This window comes from Hermetia illucens, chromosome 1 (assembly GCF_905115235.1).
Source record: "Hermetia illucens chromosome 1, iHerIll2.2.curated.20191125, whole genome shotgun sequence".
Classification (NCBI taxonomy): domain Eukaryota; kingdom Metazoa; phylum Arthropoda; class Insecta; order Diptera; family Stratiomyidae; genus Hermetia; species Hermetia illucens.
The window spans coordinates 174,474,201-174,487,620 of NC_051849.1; the positions used below are offsets into that span (position 1 = coordinate 174,474,201).

Consider the following 13,420-nt stretch of genomic DNA (forward strand, 5'->3'; position numbering starts at 1 on the left):
TAGGAGAAATTATCAACGCTCTTAAAATTACAGTCTCCAATTTTTGTTCTTCCTGGTGCTGACGCTGCCACCGCGACGCATGCTCAATCTGGATGAAGGCAGCTTTTACGTGATGTCGATATCATCAGCATAGGCCAGTAGTTGGGTGGGTTTGGAGAAGATGGTGCCTCTCGCATTAACCTCAGCATCACGGATCACTTGCCGGTCTGTTAGATGTTATTGAGGTTGAATAGTCTAGAGAGTGATCCTGCGGTTTTTATATGGCCTCACATTTGGTCAGGGTCAGCCCAGTCAGTCTTATCAACTTGGTCGTGATACCAAATCCCCCATGGCTGTGTACGGTTTTACCCTTACCAAAAAGAATTAAATCCCGCTAGATTGTGATTTTCTTACAGTGTGCTCCGATCACAGTGGTAGGCCTGCGCGCCGACCAAGTTCGTCGTTTGAGATAGTGTCAGGCCAGCGTACTTTGGTGACAAGACGCAGACAGGTATTGACGAAGGCTTGGAGCTTTTAGATAACAGTGAAGCCCACTTTCCATGTGCTACTTCCATATAGCAACATAGAAAGAACATTAGCTCAGAATAGTCTCACCTTGATCTTGGTGTTGAGATACCTGGATTTCTGGATTTTAGTCTGGGCATTTTAGTCAGAAACCATGCTTCCTAGGTATACAAATTGATCGAAGCCGTCAATGCGTTGCCCATTGATGCATATAGAGAGAGGGCCATGACTTTTCAGACTGAGATTCTTGGTTTTGTTGATGTTTATTTTCAGTCGAACTCTACTTGCCTTTCTTTTCGAATCCGAAGATGGCTCGGGGAGAAAGTAAGCAGATGTCATCAGCGTAGTCGAATTTTTTGAGGTATGAATTCCTCCACGTTCTCCTGACAAGGGAGTATGAAGAAGATAACAAGAAGAAATAATATCGGTCACAGAATGCAACATTGGCAGATTGCTTTGGACCTCAGAATTTTCGGAGATTTTACCTCGGTGTTGCAGGCGGCATTTTGTGTCATCATATTGCGCCCTGATAATGGCTGTTCGTTTCTCCGGAATGCCCTTTTTAGTAGACCACTCTAGATACACTCACTGAGATCTTTTAGTTGATAACCCACATGGCCACAGTTTATGAAAAAAAAAATTGTGCGCCCTACATTCACATGTATGGGGAGCCCCATTTAAACTTAACACAAAATGGCGCCACTTACTGCATGTAAAGGGTACAACTGATCACACACTCTTACCGATTTTTGTGACAATCGGTTTAGCCGTTTCCAAATAAATCGGGTGTGACAGACAGACGGACAGATATTCTTCCACTGTCCGAAATTTGTGGAAGAAAGGAGGAATCTAGAGGAGACTCTAGGAGAGGTGCTGATACCAGAAAATCTGGTACCGAAAATGCTACCACATCAAGAGAATTGGAATGCGATCAACTCCACGATGGCATCTATCCAAAATAAACTGTCAAATGCAGAGGAGATGTGAAGAGCGCGGTCACGTGCACCGCGTAGAGAAGAAAGGCGACTAAACTAGAGTGAGCTGACTCCGCCCCGTGATGTAATACTTTATGGTGGTTTCGCGGGGAAGGGAGGGAGTCGGGGGTAGTTTTAGTGGGTAAAAATCCCACACTTTGGTGTGGACCAGTGTTTTTGAAGATTTTCACCTCCTCAAAAAAAAAAAAAAACAAGTCGGGAAACCGGAAGCTCGGTGCTTCAGGTATGAAAGGTTTTGTTTGCTTCTTCTATGAACATATTTGGAAGCAGAACTATCCCATTTGTACGTAGCCTGTTATGTATACGCATTTAGCATGGCATACTGCTCGCTTTAGGGTAATATTGATATTTAGTTGCAGTAAATTTACAGGTAAAGTCAACTTTGAGCTACTGTTACTTAGTAATAGTATGGTTTTGATCAAACTTTATGTCATATTCTATACTGCTACTAACTTTTATAACTCTGGGATAAACTTAAAGCGGGGTTTTTACTCAATTTCCCAAAAAATATGAAAATATACTATTATTAACTTAATTTGAGAAGATATCGATATGGAGAGTATTTTGAGGGCTGGGCACCGCATAGAGGCAGCTTCATGATTTCTTTTCAGATTTTTCGGTTGGGTAGTTTCTGAGAATAATAATAATAATCGTTGGCGCAACAATCCGTATTGGATCAGGTCTTCAAGTGTGTTAGAGCACTTCATTCAACACCGAAACTGTACACTACAGTATACTGTAGGAGGCAATGTGGTCCGCATTGGGCTCGCCCGAAATTATTATCCTCATTTGACTCAGATACTCATTCACAGCGTCGACTGGTATCCGGCGTCAAATCACGATACAAATCCCACTGCCACCAGTGAGATTTGTACCGCGACCTTCCGTACGATAGCCTTGTGCTCTAACCACTCAGCCATCCGGACACACAGTTTCTAAGAATGGGTCCGTTAAAGAAATCATCACTTTCCACCCCTCCCATTCTCCGCCTTTCTAACAAATCTCAAAACTAAGATCGGAAAAGTACAAACCAAGGCCTTTTATTTGATACCCAACATGACGATATTATGTGGAAAAAAAATTTACACCCCCCTTTCGCATGTATGGGTTTTGTTTCACACAAAACCTTCAAAATAGAGGGCAATGGAATTTACGCGGAACTGTCATGCACTCATCGATTCTCACATAAGGAAAGGGAAAACCTTTTGTACCTGAAGCGTTAGGCTTCTGGTTTCCCGATTTGTTCCGTTTTAGTAGCACCCGCTTCAAACCAAGTATTTTGCTTGTCACTTGCGAGCTTCAATCATCGTACTTTCACGGATTTGTTTTTGAAACTGTATCAAGGACCCCTACAATTCTCTCTTTCTCGCCTCCGCTGTTTTGTCCAAAATCTGGAAATACGGATATTTTAACACAAACTTCAAATTCAGATTTTTCCAGGCAAACAGTCTAAAAATATTTTCGCGGTATCATTGCGGTGCCCTGGTCCGATAAAATCTCGAGAGGAGAATTACCCAAGCTTACTGGCTAGGTACCTATAGACATGTTGATTGGAAGACAAAAGTGGCAATGGGTATGTCACAATTCAAGGAAAGGCGACGGCTTTACTGTTGGCTATGCTATGTGATGGAATCCATAATTCTAGGTTGCCCAGCCGGTGGGCCGCCCTAGAAGCACGAGGCCCAGAACAGAGGAGGAGGAGCATAGGTTTCTCTGGAAGACCTCAAGAGAGATAAAGCACATTTTGGCGAACCGACAATGAAGGCGCATAGGTGCTGATAAGTTATGCCTGATTAGTATAATAATAATAATTGGAGGGGCGGAATTAAAGACAGCAGCGACACACTACAGAACTACGGCCCTTTGTAGAAGGCAACGTGGTTAGCATTGCGCTCGCCCTCAGGTACTCATCACAGCCGTGTCGGCTGAGCCATTTGGATGGTAATCGTAGCTGTATATAAGTACATATATTGATTATAGTCAACTTTCTGGTTGCAATAAAGCCATTACAATCGTTGAAAAATCCCCAGTTATTTCGTTTGTAATATATTTCGGTCAACGGCTGAAGATTTTATTAGCTTGTGTTCAGTTAGATGTGTCTTTTTAATCTTTATATATTTCTTTGCTTCTGTAGGTGATGACTCGAAAATAGATTAATAATCACGGTGACTAGCTCTGCTATGATTGCTGTGGCCAGCAAATATAAAACTCATGCTGAGCATGTACGTCCACCTAATAGGGGCAGATTGCGTGTTCACTGATAATGGTTACGTATCTCCATTTCATATAAAAGGCGATGCGAATTTTAGACAACTAACATAGTTCATTTCTCTCCCGGAAATAATGGAGTTCGCTTCTTCTGGAATTTGGTTGATCGTGGCCTTGCTTGCTATAGTTTATTATTACTTCCATCGAAAGTTTTCCTATTGGAAGGATCGCGGTGTCCCTTACATTGAGCCAAATTTTCCATTGGGAAATCTTAATTGGAAACACACTGGAAATTTGAGAAAGTTGTTTGATAAATTATACAACGCGGGGGGAGAAACTCCTTTTGTCGGCGGGTACATTTCCATCAAACCAGTTGTAGTAGCAACTGACTTGGATTTTGTGAAAGATGTGTTAGTGAAAGATTTCAGCAACTTCCATGGACGTGGTATGTACGTGAATGAGAAAGATGACCCCGTCTCAGGACATTTATTTTCTTTGGATGGACCAAAATGGAAATCACTTCGGATGAAGCTTTCACCGACTTTCACTTCTGGAAAGATGAAGTACATGTTCCCGACCATAGTTGATGTATCGGAGCAGTTCAATCAAACTTTGGGTGAAACGCTACACAAGGTGAAGGAAATTGATGTGAAAGAAATACTTGCTTGTTTTACAACTGACGTCATCGGGTCATGTGCCTTTGGATTAGAATGCAACAGCCTAAAAGACCCGGACACCGTGTTCCGTAAATATGGTCGCATGATTTTCGAACGATCCAAAACACGCTCTATAAAACGGGTTATTTTTCTACTCCCAAAATTGGCTGCCATATTGCGCCTATCGGTTTTTAGTAAGGAGATCAACAATTTCTTCATGGGTATTGTGCGTCAAACCATCACACACCGTGAGAAAAATAATGTAAGGCGAAACGACTTCATGGATTTATTGATTAACTTGAAAAATAGTGGTTCCCTGGACGAAGAAAAGAAAACTAAATTGGAAGAGCTTACTTTGGAAGAGATGACCGCCCAGGCATTCGTTTTCTTTGCCGCTGGTTTTGAAACCTCTTCAACAACGATGATGTTTGCCTTGTATGAACTTGCATTGAGCTTAGACATCCAGGAGAGGCTACGAACTGAAATAAACACAGTTTACACCAAACACGAAGGTCGCTTGACATATGAAGCTATAAAGGATATGGTGTATTTAGATCAAGTGATTAATGGTAAGTTTCAATTTGATGAAGATGGTCTTTAGCCCCTTAAATAAAAGATTGCAATTGTCGTTACTAGAGACGATCTATTGGAATCAATAATTCGTAATTGGTTTCTTGTGGAATGAAATGCAGTCTGAGAGTCTCAAATCACTTTTCCCTTTTGTTACAGAAACTTTACGAAAATATCCACCTGTTCCGGCATTACAGCGTATAGCTCAAGCCGATTACAAAGTTACTAATACGAAATTGGTGATTGAAAAGGGAACAACGGTAATGATACCCGCTTATCAGATTCAACACGATCATCGCTATTATCCAAACCCAGAGAAGTTCGATCCGGATCGTTTCCTGCCGGAACTATGGAAAGCACGACATCCGATGACATTCTTGAGCTTTGGTGACGGTCCCAGAAATTGCATCGGTCTGAGGTTTGGTAGGATGCAATCACGGGTGGGTCTCGCTATGCTACTGAAGAACTATCGGTTTGAAGTATCAAAGAAAACACCAATCCCAATGAAGTTTTCAAAATCTGGTGGGATCTTGTCACCATTGGACGGAATGCATTTGAAAATTACAAAAATTTGAGTTCAATGATTAAGGTTTGTTCAAACTAATGCGGTTGCCAGTACGTTTATGATGCGCGGTTATTAGCGGTGGCGGTTTCCCGTGTGTACTTTCGGACAACTGTGGCATTATCAACAGGGTGAACTCCGAGTTGTTCAAGAAAGTTAGCAATTTTTTGAAGATGCACTGCTGGAATGAAAACCCGTAACTACTATTAACTTTGCTGCGCAAAGAAGATTGATTAGAATGGGCCGGGCAGCTGTCCTGGAACTTCGCCTTTTCTTGCAAAGCAATAAGCCAAGGTGCACTAAAAACAGAACTACTCGCATACCAGGAAATGGTCGAAAATCCTTTCAAATTCACAACTACGTACTCTTTATTTCATGGTAATGAAGAGAGTTTGGCCCTAAAATGGGGACGGAATTTTGGCGCCGCTCTTTCCGCTGTTGGGCGCTTCTAAAGGGTAAGAAAAAATTCATACAAACAAAGTGAGTGAGAGTTAACCAAAGAGAAAATGAGAGTGTGCCCTGTCCAATATTTTCCAAAAAATGAACAGAAAATTCTGAGGCAGTGGCTTTGAACTATTTCAACCACATAGCTGTAGATTGTAGCGCTAACTTCTCTAAGGAATTATACGGACAGAAAACTTAATGTGACATTTCAGGTGTGGACAGAATTAATCAATTTTATCAATGATTCACATCAATGATTGTAAATGGAGCAGAATACCTGGAATTTTGACTTTGGAAATTTCAAATTTTGATAAGAATTTACTACCTTATATAAAGGAAATTTGAAAAAAAATAAGAACATTCTTGCTCATAGGACGCAGTACCCAACCGTCAACTTTGCCGTAGTACCGAAGCACCAGAGCAGTATACTGCCGCAAGTAAGACCGTTCCCCCGTAATGAACTTATCTATTGCTGCTCTGCTACGTTACTGCCTACTACATTCGTTTGGGAGACCTTTACATTGGATTCTATTAAATTTTCGAACAAGTTTCATAACGTTCTATCTTTCTAAGTAAAACTTAGGATTATGGCTATTATGGTATCATTTTTCTATTAAATTCGAATTTTGAGTATCGCCGAGTAACATTCTTATCGCCCAAATTTTATTGTGCAAATATTTGAGATGCTAAATAAAGTATTATTATTCATTGCTAACCGAGGTTGCTATTATTTTCTTCTTCTTTCTCTTCCTTCTTCTTCTTCTTTTCATAATGATTCCCAATGTGGGGGGATAGTTATAGCCAACATCCGAGTAGACCACGATCATACACATGGACATACCTATAGATAATGGGGGAAGTTGGCGGTGCCAGTTCATCAGCATTTAAATGTAGCTTTACTAAAGCATCCCGTAGACACGAGCTTGGCTGCTTCTCTGCTAGCCGGACCCGGGAATGTATTCGGCACCTTCATTATTATCAAAAATGACGTGTGATTACCTGATGCAGTGGACCGCTCCAAAATTTCAAATATGGAATAGGAATATCGCGTGAAACAGAAACGGATGCATAGCTGAAAAAAACGGAAAAAACCCATGTGTGTAGCCTAATTTCCTCCTGTCTCAGATATTAATAAGGCACGTCTTTGGGGTCTCTACAATATTTCTCCATATATCATACATATATATTGTTGTTATTCACGATATCGGTTGTTGCTCTCTGAAATGCGCTTCAGTTCCCCGCCACTTCTCGTCTACTATTTTGTGCCTATTGCCCATGGGGTGACCCACCCGTCGGCCATTTTAACAATGGATTCCACTGCATGACGTAGCCAGTAGGGCAATTGTCGTCTCTCCTAATGTGTGACCTATCCACCATCACTTCCGGCACCCCATCATCATGGGTACGGGTGCCTGGAATACAAGATGCGCCTTTCGAGATGCTCCTTGATACGGCATTATCCTTGCGACGATAGGAAGCATGATATATCCTTACGATCACCACGCTTCAAAAGAGCTGCCCTCTTTGGAATCTTAACGATCACTTCCTTCTTCCACTCTCTGTAAAAGGTTTCGGATTCCCACGATTTCCATATCAGTAGAAGTAGCAAATGTGCAAAGACTGTAGGTGCAGCTATAAATAACTCTGCGGGGAGACCGTCAAACCCAGCGGCTTTACTGTGTTTGAGTGCATTGATGGTCAAGATAATTTACTTTCTATCTGAAGGAACAGTCCATATTCACAGGCTAGGGTGACTAGCCATTTGATCCACAGAAAGCGGCCGTTGTGAAATGTTCCTTCAATCACTTTAGCTATCGAAAAGTTTGTGATTACATGCAAGTTCTTTTGTGATGGGGGCATACACTTCTGAAATCATTCCGTTCTGCGGTATCTTTCGTTTCCCTGCACAACGCGCGATTCCGCAGTCAACCGATTTTATGATGCCCTTTCAAGATGTGGGATTTTTTATGGCAGCCCAATGCTCATCGATTTTCAGGCGACTTACTCAGTATATCTGCCGTCCAAATAACAAAATAGCTCTTCCACTATCGGGGGCAGGTTGGAGCTCTCCAACGCTGATAAAAGTGGTGTACGCAACACGCAAGTGAAGGTGACCGACCATCAGATGGTAATTCCTCTCGAGACTGATATCAACGCCTCTCCTATTAAACACATCCAGAAGACTCCTCTACTATGCCACCAATAACGAAGCGGTCGAAGACGCAGAAATCCACAAACCTCCCAACATTATCGTTACAGTAGATAGGACCGTGTTTTCCCATCACATTTCCGAGCAAGGTGTTGTCACAGCCTTTTAGTACTTAGATCACCCATCACGTTTCCAATTTCACCTTTAAGAAGTGTCCTTTGAACGGGTGGTAATTGTTCGTGGGAAACATCCTTCCCTACTATATCGGAGGCCTGCATTGGCACATAGCCCCGTACAATTGTGGTGCTTCTTAATCTGGACCAGAATCTTGCAGCCAGAATGTTATCAGCACCCGGCTCCAAGGTCATGAGAGTGCGCTTTTCAGCAGGCGTCAGGAGCAATCCGGAACCGGATTAACATCTACCACCACGTGGCTTTCCAGAGTACAAAAGCACATTGCTACTCGATACCATTGTCAAGGAGTGTACGCACATTCCAAAAACTAATGATTATCCGTTTTCAATAGCCAAGGGTGTTCATCGTGACGTCAGTCGTTATCCAAGGCGTTGTTGACGTTTCGACAGCAATGAATTTTCACATTTGCAGTTTGCTAGCCAACAGATTTCTATTCCTTTAGCGTCTTTTTAGACCCCAACTCAGAATACGTCCTTCGTGGGCCCATTTCAGTTTGGATAATCAAGTGATCCAATTTAAGCCAGTATGTTTATTGATAGCATTGCCCATGGGTCGTGAGAAAGTGGATGAGAATATAATTGATCTCTTAGTGTTTTCTCTCCAGTCAATGTCCGAAGGCTTTTGAGCTGTCCCGTCGATATTGTCATCTACTTGTAAATCTCCCCTTTTTCGACTTCGTCTGTGATAAAAGGTAGATGAAGTTAACGTTACTTATATTCGTCAAATCTCCCAAAATGCAAATCGCAATCGTTCCTAAGTAAACGACTGCCGTATCCTTTGAAACGGTGTAGAAGGCAGAACACACCCTTTGGGCTGTTCCCTTGTAGGTCATACTGAGTTTATGTGCGTTTCACAAAACATGCAGCGCTATTCGCGAAAGTGGGGTTGCATTGCTGCCTATTTTTCAGCAGGTTTCCAACAGTTCGCCTTTGGTCATTGCACCCTTGGATGATTTTCAATAAGAGAGTAAGCCACATGATCTGTAGGGATGAAGGGCCTTATGACGATTTTATGGGCGCTTCCCAACGGCTTTACATTTGCCTCGGAGAAGAATCGCTTAAAACATTCCCTTTTACGCCGCTGGCTAGCTAGCTTAAAGTATTTCCTGTGTTTCGTTATGGGTATTTTGTTTTTGCTGTTGTACGGAAGGTCGCGGTTCAAATCTCGCCGCTGGCAGTGGAATTTGTATCGTGATTTGACATCGGATATCAGCCGACTCAGCTGTGAATGAGTACCTGAGTCAAATCAGGGTAATAATCTCGGGCGAGCGCAATGCTGACCCTTACCGTCCAATCCCTCCACCGGTCGAGTTCAATCTTCTTCGCAATAAGAAGAGCCCGAACATAATGCGCCATCCAATTCCAGCTGCCAGCGCTCTTCAGCATCTCTCTGACAAAGTTGTCTGGAGAGAGCTCCCCTGTGTATGCCTAAAGCTGCTGACGAAAGCCGTCCCACCTCTCGCAAAAGAAAAAGGTATGTTCCCCGTCATCCGCCACTCCATTGCAGAACACACAATCAGGAGATCGCGCCTTCCCAATCCTGTGCAGGTAAGACTTAAAACCTCCATACCCACTTAGAAGTTGGGTAAGGAAGTAATCAATCTCACCGTGCGTTCTGTTCAACCACGGGTCTAATTTGTCGATGAGCCGCGCAGTCCCTCTGCCCCTTGCCTCATTTTGCGAAGAGTTGCCACTCGGTAAGGGTGCGTACACGTTCTTCACGGGTAACCACCTCTCTTAAGTTTTCGCCCTTACGGCGGTAGATAGCTTGGCGCTCCTTGGTAAGGAGGGCAACGGGGATCGCTCTCACGATCACCATCACAGCCGGTTCGGAGACAGTGCGATAAGCAGACGCTACTTGCAAAGCTCCTCGTTTTTGCACTTGAGCGGGGCGTTTACGATGCACCTCTTTGTCAAGGGCATCAGCCCATACCTCCGCAAGACTACAAGACAAGAACCGACTGCATTGCTCCCATGGAGAGAAGTCTCCCAGTTGATATAGGGCCCACGACATTCACCATAAGCCGACTCAAGGCCGCGACTCCACCTGATGACCTGAAGCTGATCTTCGAGTCACCCTAATTTGGCCCCAATACTTATTCATAGCTGAAACGACCAGTATTGGACTTCCAGTCGCGATACAAATGATTTGACTGGGCCGAAGTAGTACCTTTATGAAATAAAAGGGGAAAAGGTGTCCCCCATAAATTCTTTCGGGGTAGCTGTCGTAACTTACTAATTTGTTAAACGAGAAACCCGTTCTTTCCGGGTTTACGTCAAAATAAATTTGGACCGAGGTAGCCTCGAAAAATCGAAAAAGTGAAGGAGTACCGCAAAGCCCGGTAAGTCCTAAATAAATTGGGGCCTCAGTATTTCAAGTTTACACCAAAAGTTGGCTTGGATTGCTTTGAGCGAAATTTCCAGAGACTAAGCTCGTATTTGTGTCGAGATTCAGCCCCATGAAATCTGTGCTGCGGAATTCTTCCGTACTTTCGATTTTACACTGCGTAAATTGTGGGAATGACCACGCTGCAGTGGAATGCCCGCAGTCTAAATGCAATTGCAAGGAAAAGACTTTCTGCGCCGTATACGAAACCAATCAGACCAGACATCCGGCTTACTGACTCGCCCCGCACACCAGCAATTTAAGGCCATAAGGCAGGAGTTTCCAAGCTAAGCCCGAAACCGACCTCATTAATGGTGCACACACTCAAGGTAAATAAAAATAGCAGAAAAGCAAGGATAACTTTGGCAACATACGTTTATATCGTACCATGAAAGTACAAGCAGAAGAGAGATCATTTTGGGTACCAGTACACTAAAATGGAATAAAACGGCTGGGTTTGACGGTCTTCCCGCAGAGTTATTTATTGCTGCACCTGCAGTTGCTGGAAATCAGCTACTTCCACTCGTGCGAATATCTTGAGAATCCGAAACCTTTCCCAGAGAGTGAAACAAGAGGGTGATCACTAAGATTCCAAAGAAGGAGTACTGTTTTAAGTGTGGCAATTGGAGCAGCCTACCATCGCAAAGATAAAAACTAAAATAATCCTGCAACGCATCAAAAAACATTTCGAAACCTTGATCGACAGGGAGCAGGTTGCTTTTCGCTTCGGATCCTTCTGCGCTGACCATATCAACACCTTAAGGGGGTCATCCCGTGTGTTGGATCCGCGGAATCGAATTTGTCGTAAGTAGGGCGCACTTAACTGATCGGCTTTTTTTGCCCAGCACTGTAAAGTGAACTCGTATGAACAGGTAAGTTGAACATATTAAGATGTATTTTGAATTTTCAGCCACATGCTAATGAAAAGATGTGAATAGAAAATTTCTTACACAAGATAAACAAAAAACCTTTATACTTGAAGCGTCCAGCTTCCGGTATTTCGATTTAATACATCTAGCAAGTGCAGTTCCTACCGACCCGACGGTGGCACCAAGCTGGATGTTGCCTGACACATTACCAGCAGTTAATCGCTTTCGCTGCCCTGTCTTAAATCTAGAAATGCAGTTACCTCAACACAAAGATTAAATTGAAAAACTGCACCATGCTATTTACATAACATGCTGGTCTCAAGCCTCGATAAACCAAGATGTTTTGGGGCAACGTACTTTGTACTATTCTCAGTAAAATAAAAATAAAACGCCGAGATCAAGGAGTGAGACAAATCATTCCACTGTACTAAATCTCACCTCATCTTTCCTGGTGGTAGGTCCTGTGATCGGCCGACTAAGAAAATGCATCCAATGTCGTTAAAAACAAAATGATCATGTCAAGAGATCCTTAGCCTGGCAGAAATGCTAAGGCGTCCACCTCATTCGACACTGCAGGGCGGGTCCCCGTCCTGTCGAGAAGTAAATTAGTCCATTATATCGTCGATGCTTCCTTCGCACCCTGGGCGCCGGAACGTTGGCGTAGATATGGTGATTGAAACTACGAGCACGGTTATCGACGCCATTTCCAGGATCGGTTTCCCTCTGGAGTCTGGCTAAGACATGCCCCATTTAAGGACCTTAGCACTAAAGTCACCATCTACCAGTATTTGTCCCTCCGTGCCCGAAACGGCATCCGGCAGAGCATCAAGCCGACAAAACTCCGACATCGTTTCATTCGGCGTCCGCTAAACAATAAAAAATGTTATCCCTAAACACTGAATTTAGACAAAGCCATTCTGTCGAACTAAGGCAAGAACATGAAGTCGAACACCGTGCCGAACCCAAATGATAACAGTACCCTATAAGTCGAGATGACATGAAGGCGGGTGCCTGTTTCGGTATTACTCGCTGATGAGCACTAGGTCAGGTTTTACCTCCATAGCGAACTACGCTAGTAACTGGTGAGCATTTGCACTCCGGTGAATGTTAATTTGTAGGATGCGAATCATCCTAGTTGCGTCCTCGCCTTTTCTGGCTCCACCCTGAAGATTGGACATCGACACGAACCCGCAATATGTGCATCGCTTCCACTAGTTGCGCCATGATCCTTGCAGAGAAAACAATTTTCGCTTTCATTACAGGTCTTCGCATGGTGACCAATCTGACGGCATCTGCGGCATGCTGTGCTCCTGTCGGGTCCTTTGCAAGTTGCTGACGTGTCCATAATCTAGAGATCTGCAGCACTTGGTGATTTTCCCGCTATTAAAGAATTTCCTCGCATAAAGTTCGCGCACTTCCACCAGAAGTGATGCCCATACAAGCACTGGTTATCTCTGGACATTCACGCTCTATGGCCTTCCCCACCTCTCTTCTTTAAAGCAGCCAAGAACTTGGACTTCTAGAGTGCACATAGGCTCTATACTAGAAACGAGAGCCTTCTCCCTCATTAGCGCCTTGACCACTTCACAGAACGTACTCTTGTTAGTCGTCATTGGACCTAGTTCGACAAGAACTCCGCTACCCTTCGTTTTCCACTTCAGCTCCATTGTCATTGAGCGGATTTCACTAAAGACTTCCAACTTCTTGCTTTATATTGGCATAATGAGCCGACGGTCTAGCCCTCCTTCATTTCCTCGACTTTCTCTTACTGGCTTTTGGTATGAAGCCTCCTTGTCTTTGGATAGACGGGTCCCTGTGGGCGTAGCGATTTCTTTCTTTTTATCCTTCTTTGTCTTCTTTTTTGGGCCCTGGGGACTGCTTGG

At 43.5% G+C, this 13,420-nt stretch overlaps 2 protein-coding genes across 2 annotated transcripts in view; both read left to right on the plus strand.

Moving 5' to 3' along the window:
- LOC119646773 overlaps nucleotides 1-13,420 on the plus strand; it is a 55,307-nt gene that overhangs the window by 5,070 nt on the left and 36,817 nt on the right. Inside the window, exons 3-4 of the mRNA XM_038047359.1 lie at nucleotides 3,933-4,932; nucleotides 5,093-5,356. Of these exons, the coding sequence (XP_037903287.1) occupies nucleotides 3,933-4,932; nucleotides 5,093-5,356 (1,264 nt within the window). The remainder of the gene's footprint in view (nucleotides 1-3,932; nucleotides 4,933-5,092; nucleotides 5,357-13,420) is intronic.
- LOC119648936 (probable cytochrome P450 6a20) lies at nucleotides 3,829-6,650 on the plus strand. The gene is made up of 2 exons (XM_038050853.1): nucleotides 3,829-4,932; nucleotides 5,093-6,650. Exons 1-2 carry the CDS (start codon nucleotides 3,843-3,845, stop codon nucleotides 5,506-5,508), a joined length of 1,506 nt encoding a protein of 501 aa, XP_037906781.1. The 5' UTR covers nucleotides 3,829-3,842; the 3' UTR covers nucleotides 5,509-6,650.